This window comes from Pelodiscus sinensis, chromosome 7 (assembly GCF_049634645.1).
Source record: "Pelodiscus sinensis isolate JC-2024 chromosome 7, ASM4963464v1, whole genome shotgun sequence".
Classification (NCBI taxonomy): Eukaryota; Metazoa; Chordata; order Testudines; family Trionychidae; genus Pelodiscus; species Pelodiscus sinensis.
The window spans coordinates 16,021,288-16,037,048 of record NC_134717.1 but is presented as its reverse complement, the minus strand read 5'-3'; the positions used below and the strand labels follow the sequence as shown (position 1 = coordinate 16,037,048).

Below are 15,761 nucleotides of genomic sequence, written 5' to 3'. Positions count from 1 at the left end.
CTGCTGGGGGGAAGCAGCTAGGGCGGGGTTGCCTCACCCCGTTTGTAAGTAGGGATCCGATGTAAGTTGGATCCATGTAACCCAGGGACTGCCTGTATAGGCTAAGCAGTGCTTATGGAATTAATTAAGGTTGGGTACTGAGTGAAGCTTTTGCTTGTAGGATCCCTGTCTCATTTGTTGCAGAAGTTGGAAGCTGCATGGTGAATGAGGGTGGGGAATGAAGGAAGAGAAAGAATGGTCTTGTGTCAGTTGAACAACACTCTGGAGACACAGTAATAGCACTATAACTCCTAATATTGAAGCAGTTATATCAGTATAATTGGAACCATGGAACCAGCAAAACTTATACCAGTACAAACAGTTCTACATTGGTGTAAATACCAGCGGGCTTTTATTCGCATAGTTTTATCATTAAAAATATCATGCCATTAACTATCATAACTATGACAATAAAACTTGTATGTGATTACTTCCTTCCAAAGAGTACATTGCTGCTGTCTCTTGGAGATAGGCAGAATAAGATGAAGGTAAACAGTTCATCAGGGTCAAAGACTCAGAGGTTGCAGGCCCCTTCTAGAGCAGTAGTTTAAAAAAATCTCCCAAAGGATATAAGGTAACCAGGGAACATTACCTTCATTTATATAGTCTACAAACTTCTTAGGTTCAAGCCAGACCTTTCTGGATAGCTGTAAATGGTGGTAACTGTATAGCTCTGAGCACAAAATGCATGAACTCATAGATTAAAATATTAAAAAAATGTCGAGTGTATTTGAAGTACTTTGGACAGCTCTTAATGTACTATACAGGGTATGACAAATGAGTGTCTGTGTAAATCAATAAACCTCTCTATAAAGGGACTACTGGATTAGTATGAATAACAAGGAAATGCACAGAGTACCCAGTATTCTAGCTTTCTGTCAGTGTTTTTAAAGTTCACTGTCATAACTCTGTTCCCCTTGACCTTTATCAATGATACCTTCAAAGAATTTGAGTTGCTAACTTGACATATGACCTTTAAACCCTCATTTCCTTTCCCCTTAGTGCCAAATAAATGTCTGCTGTCCTGCCCTCCATATCCCTTTGTTTCATATCTTGACTCTGCAATAATTGGTTCTGGAATGAAAATCGGTCTTGGCGGGAGGGGGGATTCAGTGGGGTTTTTTTCTTCCATTGTATTTATAAAAGTGTTGAAGATGTAATACTTTTCATCTGAAGATCTCAAAGAACTTCTGATCTAATACATTATGTTTCATAACACCCTTCCCAGGTGGGGAAATATTGTAATCCCAGCACTGACCTACGCTGAAAGTAGTTGCAGGAGATATCATCTGCCTTTCTCACCCTGAAAAGTGGATCAACCTTAGAGATGAATGAATCTGTAGTAAAGACACAGTGGTGTCATTGCCAGACAACCCAAAGTTATCTTTATTTTCCATTAATTCAGTCGTACAATTTAGGAGAAAGTTGTCTCTAATTAAAGCAGCTGAAGGATGCTTAGCATTATCCAGTTACTGATTTAAAACCTTCTATTTTCCACTAGCAGTTTGGAGACTCTCTGGTACAGTTGAAAGCTTTTATTCCAATTTGGAGACATGAAGCGCATAAGCCTCTAAGTTGGCATCAGCACAATCTCATAGTGCCTTAATAGCATGCAAAGCAATATGCAGTGACTCATCTAATGGCAAGTTTTATGTTGCAACATGTCTTCAGCTGACTGAATGATATTATATGCTGAAGGTTGGAACCCCAGCAGATAAATGTTTTCCCAAATTCTGAGCTGCTGAAATACTCATGACAGACCATACGTATTCACGGCCCCTGAGACTATTTTCCATGCTTAGACTGCTTTTGCTTTTCGGTTGCTTTGCTTTATTTTTTATGTTCCATGTATATAATGGACCTTAAGAAAACACAGAAGAAAAAAAGATGTGCACAATCCATTGGAATAAAAGTATAACTGTATCTAAAACCTTGAATGACTGCAGAAATTAGACAGTTGGTACTTTTAAAAGGGTTGTCATCAATAACCTTCCAGTTTTGGGTCCATCTCCTAGGTTATGTCAGGTACAGAACTTCTGTTTCTCTATTATGGCCCACAATTCATCTGAGGGCCAGTAAACATGCCTTAGCTTTCATTCTATAGGGGTTATCAGCTTGCTACATACTTCCGTCTTGGAATATAGAGTCCACGTCCCATCTTCCCACAAAAAATGTGTACTAGAAGCAGAATATACAGTCTCTCAGGACTTGTCTACACTACGGAGAAGAGCAACCCTTCGGAGGTCAATCTTATAGAATAATAGAATCATAGAACCATAGAGCTGGAAGAGACCTCAGAAAGTCATCAAGTCCAGCCCCCTGTTATAGGCAGGACCAATCCCAACTAAATCAACCCAGCCAGGGCTTTGTCAAGCCAAGACTTAAACACCTCTAGGGATGGAGACTCCACTACTTCCCTAGGTAACCCATTCCAGTGCTTCACCACTCTCCTAGTGAAATAGTTTTTTCCTAATATCCAACCTGGACCTCTCCCACCACAACTTGAGACCATTGCTCCTTGTTCTGTCATCCATCACTACTGAGAACAACCTCTCTCCATCCTCTTCGGAACCTCCCTTCAGGAAGTTGAAGGCTGCTATCAAATCCCCGCTCACTCTTCACTTCTGCAGACTAAACAGACCCAACTCCCTCAGCCTCTCCTCGTAGGTCATATGCTCCAGCCCCCTAATCATTTTGGTTGCTCTCCGCTGCACCCTCTCCAATGTGTCCATATCTTTTTTGTAGTGGGGGGCCCAGAACTGGACACAATACTCCAGATGTGGCCTCACCAGAGCCAAATAAAGAGGAATAATGACATCTCTGGATCTGCTGGCAATGCTCCTCTTAATGCATCCTAATATGCCATTACCCTTCTTGGCTACAAGGGCACACTGTTGACTCATATCCATTGTAACCCCCAGGTCCTTTTCTGCAGAACTACTACTTAGCTGGTTGGTCCCCAGCCTGTAACAATGCTTGGGATTCTTCCGTCCCAAGTGCACGACTCTGCACTTGTCGTGTTGAACCTCATCAAATTTCTTGTGGCCCAATCCTCCAATTTGTCTAAGTCAAGCTGGATCCTATCTCTGCCCTCAAGCGTATCTACCTCTCCCCCTAGCTTAGCGTCATCTGCAAACTTGCTGAGGGTGCAATCCATCCCCTCATTCAGGTCATTAATAAAGATATTGAACAAAACCGGTCCTAAATCTTCTAGTGTTCAATTTAGCAGGGTTAGTGTAGACCCCCAAATCAAATGCTATTGGCAGCCCCAGCTGGTGTTGTGTACTCCTCATTCTGTGAGGAGCATGTGCTTCCGTCAGCCTCCCTCAGTTTAGACGCTGCAGTGGCTCGGCTTAAGGTAAGTCAGATCCAGCTATGCATTTTGCATTTTGAGTAACATTTTGCATTTTGAGGAGTAACATTTTTTTAGGAGTAATGTTAGTTCGAACCAAGCAGTTTGGTTCAAACTTACGCATCCTGGTGCGCATTATCAGTTTTGAAATAGCTGGCATTTGGAGTAACGCGCAGGAGAAATCATGCTAATGAAGCGTCGGATATTTAAATCCCCACTTCATTGACTATTTCGAATGCCTACATTTGCATCCATAGTTCGAACTGGGGTGCAAGTATAGACATACCCAGAGGGAAAACCTATTTTGATTTATAGCCACCTTTTCAAATATTTATAAGAAGTGTTGCTTTTAACTCCATGTGAATCTCACAAGTCTTTCCTAGTCAGAAGATGGCTGGAATCTGAATTCTGGTGGAAGAGGAAAGAAGGATCATCCGGATTCCCAACAGAGAGCACTCTCAGCCTATGTCTAGACTTCAAGCCTCTTTCAAAAAAGAGCATCTAGACTACAACCAGTGCTTTTGAAAAAGCAAACATGCCCAGGCAGTCTGGATGCTCTCTTTCGAAAAAGCACAGTTTGCATTACATAGTGCCTTTTTTCGAAAGAGAGCTTTCGAATAAAGGCATTATTCCTTTTAAAACAAGGTTTTCCACGGTCGAAAAAACTGCCACGTTCTTTCAATTTACTTTTGAAAGAACACGGCAGCAGTCTAGACGCAGGGGAAGTTTTTTCAAAAAAAGGCCACTTTTTTTGAAAAATCCCTGTAATCTAGATACACCCTGAGGTAAAACATCTGAGTTGTAAGAGCAGTGGAAGATTTTCACAATTCTCTACCATTCATTGTTCCAAAGAGCAAAGGCACACTGGTTTCGCCATTTTCAAGAAAGTTTTTTTTTAAGACTACTAAATCTGTTCCCAAGGTTATATGGGGGGTGATTGTGGTTTACAGTTAAGTGTTCTGTCACAATATGGAATGACAGACTGTATAAAGTATAGGTCTTTCAGCCTTACAGGTATTGGCACCACGGTTTTAAATGAAGTCTTTGAAGTGTTCCCTTCCTTGCTCAGTCATTATAAAAATGCCAAATAAATGGACATGATTTTCTCAGCAATCAAGAAGCACACAAGCCAAGCTAGCATAGAGTGGATTACATCCTTTCTGTATACATTCAAAGCCACTGATGTGAAAAAGTTTGTATTCTACAGGTATTTTCACTGTGGCAGGCAATGAGGAAAAATGTACTATTTATTATTAAAGTTGTCATGCTTAGACTTCCTAATTTTGTCAGTGTATTCATCAAGGAATGGCTTCCTGAAGTCATATATTAGGCAATAACATTCAAGTAGTCTTTGTTTCAGAGTCCATATTATTACTACATCACAGCAGTCAAAATCTGACAGACTGAAAGAAATGTAGGGCTCAGTTTCATTATTTTGTAGTTGTACATTAACTGTAGGACTTTATATTGTTAGCAGGTCTTTTAGGAATGTAGACATGGGAGCAATCTGTATCCTGTTTTTTCTATGCTTACTATTTTAGAGCTAGATTGTGCAATACTTGTGCTTTCTGGTGAGTACTGACTCAAAAATGAAACTATAACTGCAAACTCACATAAATAGATTCAACACTCTGCTCAGTACATTCAAATATATCACTTCTATGCTTCAGATTGGGGCACCAGCATGAGGACAATTGATGGCTCCTCAAATTTTGTTTCCGTTTTCAGTTATGGAGTCACCCCCCAAATCTTAAAGTTCCCAAACATACTGAGTGCCACTCCATAGGACAAAGTCCTCATTTGAATCCTAACACTTGCTAGCAGCCATTTATTGATCCATGATCATCTTGCACCTACCCTCTTTGATCCATTTGTAGGTGACAAGGTGCTCTCTCTTCACAGATTAACTTACGTGACTATTTATGACTTGTAGACATCGATCCTTCTTTAGTAAGTCCAAGCCTGACCTGAGATTTCGGTCCAGTAACAGAGCTGTTCGGTTCATCATAGCATGTCTAATGCGTTTTGATATGCTAGTAAGAAACTAGCCAGATTTTGCTGCAATGATGCCTTCTCATCTGTTATGGATCACAGAGCTCAAATCAGAGTTTGTACAAGTCTTTCAGCCAACCCTTTTGTGGCTCTGTGGCATGGTGCTGAGGTAACAAGCCTAATGCCATTTTTCTAAAATTAAAAGATTTTCTACCATCTGTGCCGTTACGGTGGTTTTCATGCAAAATTTGCAGCCAGTTGGAATGGGCATCCACCTCTACTAGAGGGTTCTGCAAAATCAATATACCAGTGCTGCCAGGAAGCTGAGGGCCAGTCTCAGGGGTGTAATCATAGAATACTAAAACTGGAAGGGACCTTGAGAGGTTATCAAGTCCAGTCTCCTGCCCTCATGGAAGGACAAAGCACCATCTAGGTCATCCCTGATAGATCTATCCAACCTGCTCTTAAATTTCTCCGGAGCTGGAGATTCCACAGCCTCCCTAGGCAATTTATTCCAGTGATTAACCATCCTGACTGTCAGGAAGTTTTTCCTAATGTCCAACCTAAACCTCCAGTACTGCAATTTAAGCTCACTGCTTCTTGTCCTAACCTCAGAGGTCAAAGAGAAAAATGTTTCTCCCTCCTCCTTGTAACACCCTTTTAGGTACTTGAAAGCTGCTATCATGTCTCCTCTCAATCTTCTCTTTTCTAAACTAAACAAGCCCACTTCTTTCAGTCTTCTCTCATATGTCATATTTCTAGACATTTAATGTCCCCCCCCCTTCTCTGGACTTTCTCCAGTTTCTCCACATCTTTCCTGAAATGGGGTGCTTAGAACTGTGACTCAGACTTAGCTTGTGGTCCACTCTGACTCCTAGATCCATTTTCTTCAGTACTCCTTCCTAGACAGCTATATCTCATTTTGTATGTGTGAAACTGATTGTTCTGTCCTAAGAAGAGTACTTTGCATTTGTCCTTAGTTAATTTCATTCTCTTTACTTCAGACCATGTCTTCAGTTTGTCCAGATCATTTTGAAATATGACCCTATCCTCCAAAGCAATTGCAGCCCCTCCCAGTTTGATATCATTTGCAAATTTTATAAACATATTCTCTATGCCAATATCTAAATTGGTGATGAAGATATTGAACAGAACTGGTCTCAAAACTGATCCTAGCAGGCAGGGAGGTGGGGTGGGTTCTTGAGTGGACTAGGAGATACAGCACTTGCCTGAAGAGTACAGGGCTGTGGGCTGGAGCCTCCACCCAGCAGGCCAAGCCCTGCCCACCCTGGGAGCAACCAGACAGCCAACAGAGGATACAGAACCCACCAAAGGTAGGGAGGTGTCATGTGCTCAGCTCTGGTGTGGCCTACGGGATAGTATAGTCACTTTCAGCATGACCATGAACCATTGGTAACTACTTTCTGAGAGCAGTTATCCAACCAGTTATGCACCCACCTTATGGTAGCCCCATCTACATTGTATTCCCTATTTTATTGATAAGAACATGTGAGACAGTAGAAAATGCTTTACTAAAGTCTATGTGTACTAAATCTACCACTTTCTCCTTATCCACAACAGGTTGGTTTGAAATGATTTATTCTTGAAAAATTCACGTTGTTACTTATCACATTATTATCTTCCAGATGTTTGCAGATGGATTCCTTAATTGTTTGCTCTCTTATCTTTCCTGGCACAGAAGTTAAGCTAACTTGTCTGTAGTTTCCTGGATTTTCCTTATTTCTCTTTTCATAGATGGGCACTATATTTGTCCCTTTCCAGTCTTCTGGAATCTTTCCCATCTTCCATTACTTTCAAAGATGATGGCTGATGGCTTAGATACCTCCTCAACCAGCTCTTTGAATGTTCTAGGATGCATTTCATCAGGCCCTGGTGACTTGAAGACATCTAACTTTTCTAAGTAATTTTAACTTGTTCTTGTCCTGTTTGTTCTGAACCTACCCAATTTTCACTGGCATTCAGTGTTGCTGGTTTAGGTATGTCTGATACGTGTTGGCAACATAAACATTCCTAAGCAAGTGGCTCTATTTGTTAGCATGCTCACCATATAAAAATTCTGGTATATGCCTTCATTTTTACTACTCCTACATGATTTACATGGAGCTTTTCTAAGACATATGTGTAGTTTGCTAGGTATAATAATATGAATTCCTCGATGTATTGTATGTTAAACTTTTCCGATGTAAATGGGTGCCAGATTACGGCTTTCTGTTTATTTCCAGCCCTTCAGAATAGCTTCATAAACCTGAGTTAGTGTGGAATCCCTCTTGGTTTCTTGCTCCAGCAAGCTATAAGTCACTGGGGCTCCTTCAATTTGTAATAAGTTTGCAAATTAGATAGATTTTGTTTTTGTTACAAGTTGTCCTTCAACTAGCATGAACAGATGATGGAGCCTGTCTGGGGTTGTGTGAGCATCTTTTCTTTTGAATTTTTTGCTGTAGATCGGGGTAAGGGACCTTTTATGGATTGGGGGCCACAGAAAAATCAATTGGAGGGGGGGTGGACACAAGTGAAAGGCAAAGAAAAAGAAACCACCCCTCACAGAAGTGTCCTCTAACTGACAAGGAGAACGACATTTCCCACATTCCCCTCCCACACCAAAGCCTATGGGGGTCCAGACTAGTAGATTTTGTGTGTTCCAGCCCCACGGTGACCCCTGCTATAGTTTCTCTGTTCTAGTCCTGTGGTGACCCCTGCTATAGTTTGTGTGTTCCAGCCCCTCAGTGACTCCTGCTATAGATGTAACCTGCAAAGAAGAAGACCAAGCTTTGCATACTTGCTGCAGTTGTCACGGGAACTCCCTTTCTTAGATGGAAGATTGTTATTAGGGCTTAGTGGTCTATGACAAGGGTGAATTTCCTCCCATGTAAACATTGATTGAATTTTTTCATACTCAATATCAGACTTAAAGCCTCATTGTCTATTTATGCATAGTTACATTCTGACACTGAGAGAGATCTGGGGGCAAATACTATGGGTAGCTCACTGCCATCTGGCATGGTATGCAATATAACTACCTTACTTCCATGTGAAGAAGCATCACAAGGTAACTTGACAGGCAAGGATGAGTTACAATGCACGAGTGCACTATCTGATCAATGACCAACTGTTTTTCTTCCCAGAAAGCTTTTTGGCACTCATGTGACTATACTCAGTTTTGACCAGTCTGCAGCAAACCGTTAAGAGGATGCAATACATTTGCCAAGTGTGGTGCAAATCGGCTATAGTAGTTAATAAATCTTAGAAGTGATCTAAGTTGTGACACATTCTTTGACAGACGAGCTTCTAGTACTGCTTTAATCTTCTCCTGAGATTTATGTAGGCCTTATGCATTAATAACGTGCATATAATAAGCTATTGAGTCCTTGAAAAATTCACTTTTCATGCAACTGGCTCATAACCTATATTCTTCCAGAGACTTTAATACCCTCTACAGGGTTTCCAGATATTCCTCATCACTTCCACTGGTCACAGTGGGTACGTCTAGACTACAGGGTTTTGTCAACAGATACTGTCGACAAAGCATCTGTCAACAAAGAGCGTCTAGACTACAGCCAGTTCTGTCGACAAAGCAAGCCGCTTTGTCGACATGACAGTGTAGACACAAAGGACAGTGTAGATGTAATAACGCCTTCTGTCAACAGAACTCTGTCGACAAAGGGTGTTATTTCTCTTAGAATGAGGTTTACAGCCGTCAACAAAACTTCTGAGTTCTGTCGATGTTATGTCAACAGTACTCAGCGGCAGTGTAGATGCAGGTATAGTTTTGTCAACAAAAGTCCACTTTTGTCGACAAAACCCTGTAGTCTAGACACACCCAGTCATGTCATCCAAATACCATGGTATTCTCAGAATACCTTGCAAAACTATATTGCCATATGGCAGGAGCTGAAGCAATAGTAAACACTAACCTGTTACGCTGGCACACAACCTTTTGAGTGTATATTGCGAGGTTTGCTTTAGATTCTTTCTGAACTTCCATTTGCAGATACTTAAAATATCCACAAACCTTTACCACACCACATTTTTCCTCACTCTCTCCAGGATACTTTTGAAAGTAGGCCCTTTCTGCATAGACTTTCCATTTCCATACCTTTGAGTGAATACTGAAAGGAACAGGCTGAGTTTTGTGAAACGTGGGTTGTGCCTTCTTGGCTAGACTTATTTTAGCCTTCATGCATTTTAGAACTCCCGTGCCCTACTTGATTGTTCTCAGTGCCCGACATAGTATCTCTTCCAGCTGCTGTTCAGCTGTTTTAGTGTGGTGTTCTGAAAGGCTATGTCTAGACTGCAAGCCTCTTTCGAAAGAGGCTTTTTCAAAAGTATTTTTCGAAAAAGCCTCTTTCGAAAGAGAGCATCTAGACAGCACGCGGAACTTTCGAAAAAGCAAGCCGCTTTTTCGAAAGAAAGCAGCAAGTGAGTCTGGATGCTTTCTTTCTAAAAAGCCCTGTTTGCTTTCAAGAACGCCTTTTTTCGAAAGAGCACTTTCGAAAAAAGGCGTTCTTCCTCGTGGAATTAGGTTTACCGCCGTCGAAAGAAAAGCCGCGTTCTTTCGATTTAATTTCGAAAGAACGCGGCTGCAGTCTAGACGCAGATGAAGTTTTTTCGAAAAAAGGCTACTTTTTTCGAAAAAAACCCTGAGTCTGGACACAGCCAAAGTGACTTTATAAATCTTTCTAGATTTCCAATCCAGAGAAACTTTACGTAACCATTCATAGCCCCACCAGGCTGAGCCTCCCTTCTCAACGATATATGAATCTAAGAAATATTATCTATTGTTAAACTCAACATTCTGTTGCATTATTCTAGTTGGTACTATCTTTTCTCCCATCTATGTTTTAGTAACATTGATATCTCCCCCTCTTAGTTTTTTTTTAAACTTTTCTCATATCCAAACATATGACTATGGGGGCAGCGTCCAATTCCATTTCAATAATTTTCCCCACCATTCGGGTGCCTACCTGATTGCTGACATGTAATTATTGCTCACGCTATATCCACAGTAGCTACTCAGAGGTGTCTGCCTCTGTCTACAGGGTGTACATTGATATTCCTTTTTCTATATCCTAATTTGGTCTCTTCCTTATTTACTCCAGCGTAACTAACTGTTTGAATATGACTTTTTTATTGCACCTTCTGCAATGTGCATCTTTAAATCAGCAATCACAAGGAGTATGGGACCCTTTTCCAAACTGATGATATGTGTCTGTTTCCTGGGTGGACTGGCTCTTTCCTTATGTTACAGATAGTATATTTCCTCCTCCTTCTGTTTTAGCTATATCTATGTGTGATGTTTTCTTGAATGTTTGAATATCCGGCTCTCAAACTCCAACTGCTGCTTTTGTTGTTCTGCTTTTTGCTTCTACCTTTGTTTCTGCTTTGAATTCCCTCCTGCAGCTGGACCTTTTCCTGCATTTTGTTCCACCACTTTCCTGAGACACTTGGAGATTCTCTTGTAACCAATTGTTGTGCTGTATGAAGCAGCTATGATGCAGAGAATTTTATAACATTTGCTGATAGATGTTTCTGGAGTATACTGCTGACTTTTAAAACTGTTTATTTAGAAACATAAATAACCTTTTTCTGTGCTTCTTAAATACTCTCTAATTATAGACATTTCCTTTTCTTCTCCCGAGATATTATTTTAGGTTATTCTTGAATTAGAAATAAAGCCGGGTGAATTAACTAGTTGCAATTTTGCTCAGGTTTCTTGCTTGCTTCCTTCAGAAAGATAACTCTCCAGGCAAAATGTTCTCTTAGGCCATGTGGAGACTTGTAGAAAGAGTGCCACAGTCAATCTTCTAGTGTTCGATTTAGTGCAAGGGTCTAGTAAAGGAAGAGTAAGAAGGAGTTGCGAGGAATAAGGGAAGCCAATGGGAACGTTTCTCCTTCTGACCTCCCACTGTGGGAACAGCTCCAAAGTTCACCTTAAGGTACATTGATTCCAGCTATTTTATTTACATAGCTGAATGTATTGATTGTTATGTTATGAGCTGAGACCACACATAGATTACCAAGGCCAGCTTTAATTTACATATTTTATATTTTGTTTTATTTTTTAGTCTTTGAGAGCAATATAGTTGAAACTTCCTCTTATTTAAAACTGATGTATTTGTTCCTATTATATTTTGGGGGAATTTCCACAGAAGCTTCCAAAGGTGAAGACAGACTTATAAATAAGAATTCACTGATTTAACTCAATTTAAATGTTAATACGAGCTTGTGTTACTTTTTCATGTACGTTATGCAAAAATCTCAGAACAGTGGATTACTAAGTACAGATTAAAGCCGTTAGTATACAGGAAACTTTTAATTTTTCAGCTGACATTTGTTAGAATGGAATTCATTGTTTGACTTTAAGATTTTACTTAGACTTGTAAAATAGAATTCCTTTTCACTCTTGAAAGGATAGACTTGGGCATGTGGTTTTAATGTGGTGGATTAAGAAAATTACTTTTTATGATTAGAGAGTATAATTTATCCATAAACTGTTATGTGGCAACCATATCCACAATAACTCAGGGTATGTCTACACTACAGCACTAATTCAAACTAATTTAGTTCGAATTAGTTAATTTGAACTAAGCTAATTCGAATTAGCGCATCTAGATTTAAAAACTAGTTCTAATTAGCATTTTGCTAATTCGAACTAGCATGTCCACACTGAGTGGACCCTGAACCGAGGTTAAGGATGGCCGGAAGCAGTGCTGGCAGGGCATCCGGTTAGGACTTAGAGCGTGGAGCTGCTGTCTCAGGCTAGCCGAGGGCTGTGCTTAAAGGGTCCTGACCCCCACCCCAGACAGACAGTTCTCAGGGGTTCCCCGCTTGCAAAGCAGTCCTGGCTTGGAGTGCCCTGAATGCCCACACTCGGCACATCACAGCACTCGGCCATCAGCTCGGCTGCACTTGCCTCAGGCTGCCATCTGGGGGGAGGGAACAATCGGGGGGCTGCAGGAGAGTTTCCACCCTGAAGAGCCTGCAGAGCCACCCCAATCCTCCTCATTGGCGGCTTATACCCCATTCCTCCCTCACCTCCTTCCACTTACCTCTCCCTAGCTCCCCTTCCTGATGTAAAAAATAAAGGACACGTGTGTTCAAAAATAGAAACTCTCTTTATTGAACAAAACTGGGGGAGACTGGGAAAAGGAGGTGGGAGAAGGGAAGAGAGAGGGTGAAAGAGGGGAGGACAACTAAAATGATTAGGGGTTTGGAACAGGTCCCATATGAAGAGAGGCTAAAGAGACTAGGACTTTTCAGCTTAGAAAAGAGGAGATGGTGGGGGATATGATAGAGGTCTATAAAAACATGAGTGGTGTGGAGAGGGTGCATAAAGAAAAGTTCTCCATTAGTTCCCATAATAGAAGGACTAGAGGACACCAAATGAAATGAATGGGTAGCAGGCTTCAAACTAATAACAGAAAGGTCTTCTTCACAAAGCAAATAGTCAACCTGTGGAATTCCTTGCTGCAGGAGGCTGTGGAGGCTAGAACTATAACAGAGTTTAAAGAGAAGTGAGATAAAGTCATGGAGGTTGGGTCCATGGAGTGGTATTAGCCAAGGGGTAGAAATGGTATCCCTGGCCTCTGTTTGTGGAAGGCTGCAGATGGATGGCACGAGACAAATGGCTTGGTCATTGTCTTCGGTCCATCCCCCCTCCAGGGTACCTAGTGTTGGCCACTGTTGGCAGACAGGCTACTGGAGTAGATCGACCTTTGGTCTGACCCAGTACGGCCATTCTAAGCTCAGAGCTCAGGGTCGGGGGTCTCAGTGGACCACCTTGATTTTCATGCTAACCTGCTCCTGGGTGGTCCGGCTGGCAGCTCTCCTGCCCTAGACAGCCACTTTCCTGTGCCTAGTGCGGAGGTCGTGGATGAGGTCCATGATGTCTGCACTAGACCTGGTGGGCGCCCGCCTCTTTTGGACCTGGGCAGGCTCCCCGGAGCCGCCAGCCTGGTCCCGGGAAGAGTCGGAGGGCTGGGTGGCAGCGGGTGTCTGGCTCGAGCCGTGCCAGGTGCAGGGTCTGCTGGCTGGGTGCTGGCAGGCTTGCACCTGGCACGGGCACCGTAGCCAGACCGTGCCTCTTTAAGGGCTCCGGGGCCGGGAGGGGGGCAGAAGAGTTTCTCTGGTGGTGCCCAGAGTGGCCACCGGGGAAAGCTGGGGAGGGCTAGCCTCCCACTAGTTCGAATTAAGTGGCTACACAGCCCTTAATTCGAACTAGTTAATTCGAACTAGGCGTTAGTCCTCGTGGAATGAGGTTTACCTAGTTCGAATTAAACGCTCCACTAGTTCGAATTAAGTTCGAACTAGCGGTTTGCATGTGTAGCACCTATCAAAGTTAATTCGAACTAACAGCTGTTAGTTCGAATTAACTTTGTAGTGTAGACATACCCTCAGTTACTGCACCCTCTGGAACAGGGCTTATCAAGGGTTCCAGCAACAGAAATCCCATAGGGCTGCTCTTCACATTGCTTAAGCTTGGATTAGATTCTATTTCCATCAGATACTTTCTCCATGCAGGCTGGGTGTCAGTTTCAACCTACCAGGAGAAAAAAAATGATGTGCAAACAATCATTTCCAGTGTTTTTCTACCTTTGCATCTGACAAGACTAGGTTACAGAGGTGTTCAGAATGTCAGTGCTTGCAGTTCTCTTAAATTGTAATGCATTTTTTGTGGGTGACTTCATAAAACTCAAAGACATTTCAGTTTTATTTATAACAGTAATTTAAAGCAAATATATGTTGTGCATTTTATGAGGATATTTTGGATCCTAAGGAGGTAGGTACAGTACATGCATTGCATAAGTTGTCATCATGCAGCACAAAATACCCAATGGTTCATTAGTCTTTTTTTTTTCTCTCTTACTGCAGGCAGAGAATTCAGCATTGGCTCTGGAAAATGAAAATCAAAGAGAACAGTATGAAAGGTGCCTCGATGAGGTAATGTGAATTTATCAAAGCTTTTATGACAGATTTCTCTAAACATAATAGAAACAAACAACAAACGAGTAGTTTCCCAAGTCTTTCCACTAGGTTCCCAGCCCAAGAAGTTCTGTTGTTCTGCTTCAGGCCCAAGTTCGTGACTGTGTCTCTAGCTGTCTGCTAACTTTCTCTCCTCTTACACAAACACAGCTTGCCAAACAACCCTTTAGCTCTGAGTTTACAATCAGGGAGCCCTCAGCTCACATGCCTGGTTTAGCATCCCCATGCAGCCCATTGCCTTTAGCAGTAGCTTCTGTTGTTTCAGCTATTTCTTTATATAAAGGGACTTAACTGCTCCTTCCCTTGGTCCTGAAAGAAGGATGCTTAGCATGAAGCCCAGATTAACCAAAGTGCACTCCGTGCCCTTGCACAGAGTCCCCATCTTGGTGGGGATGGGGAAGCATTAGTGACAACTGGGGAGGAAAAATGGATGGGTAAATGGCATGTTAGATCATTTTCTTTTGCCTACTACATTAATCCTCATGCTGAAAGGGAGGGGTCCATCCTCTGACTTCCTGATCTCTCCCCTGCTGCTGCCACTGCTGCTTTTGTGAGACTGCTGTGTTGCTTCTGATGTGCAAGCAGGGCTGGCCCGAGCCGTGTTGCTGCCCCCGGGCACATGGCGCATGCATGGGCCTGCCTCCCCCCAGGGAGCACGGGCCCGCTCTGGAGCGCCCGACACATGCACGGGCCCACCCCCGGTGTGCACGGCGCATGCACTGCCCGGCCCGGCCACTGGTGCACAGCCCAGGGCCCACCCTCCCCTAGGGAGCATGGGCCCGCTCCCGGGACGCACAGCGCATGTGCTGCCCGGCCTGGCTGCTGGTGCGCAGCCTGGGGCCCACCCCCTGGGGCACACGGTGCATGCGCTGCCCAACCCGGCCCGGCCACCACTGCTGGCACACAGTGCCTGGCCGTGCAGGGCCCCACAGCCATGGAGGGAAGGGCACTGCTGGCGGGCACTGCAGGGATGGGGGGGGTGGCGCTGTGGGAGCCGGGCGCGCAGCACCTGATGGCAGCTATAAGGGACACTTACTGTGCTTACTGTGCCCTTTTTAGGCTAAAGGAAGTGCTGTGGATCAACTGTGTATTTCATCCTCTTCATGTCTTGCACAGTGCAGAGGGCTGGATTCAGAGCACTTCATAAACCCTGGGGCCTTGTGCTTCTGTGATGTTGCCCTGCCCCTATTTGGCACAGTGATGGTTGTAGGTCTCTCGGTTGACTGAGAGAATCTGCCATTGTCCTGTGGACCCTCCTTCCCAAACCACTGATTTCTATCCAGGAAGGCCAGAGTCTGTCCCAAGCAAAAGGTAAACTTGCCACCACATCAGCAGACTCTGTGGTTGGCCCTACATGGCACTATAGGCTTCGACCTGA

At 43.0% G+C, this 15,761-nt stretch overlaps 1 protein-coding gene across 11 annotated transcripts in view; it reads left to right on the top strand.

Moving 5' to 3' along the window:
- NCKAP5 (NCK associated protein 5) overlaps window positions 1-15,761 on the top strand; it is a 652,533-nt gene that overhangs the window by 484,277 nt on the left and 152,495 nt on the right. For all 11 annotated transcript variants that reach the window (XM_075933271.1, XM_075933270.1, XM_025178765.2 and 8 more), the window contains one exon: window positions 14,273-14,341. In XM_075933271.1, the coding sequence (XP_075789386.1) occupies window positions 14,273-14,341 (69 nt within the window). The remainder of the gene's footprint in view (window positions 1-14,272; window positions 14,342-15,761) is intronic.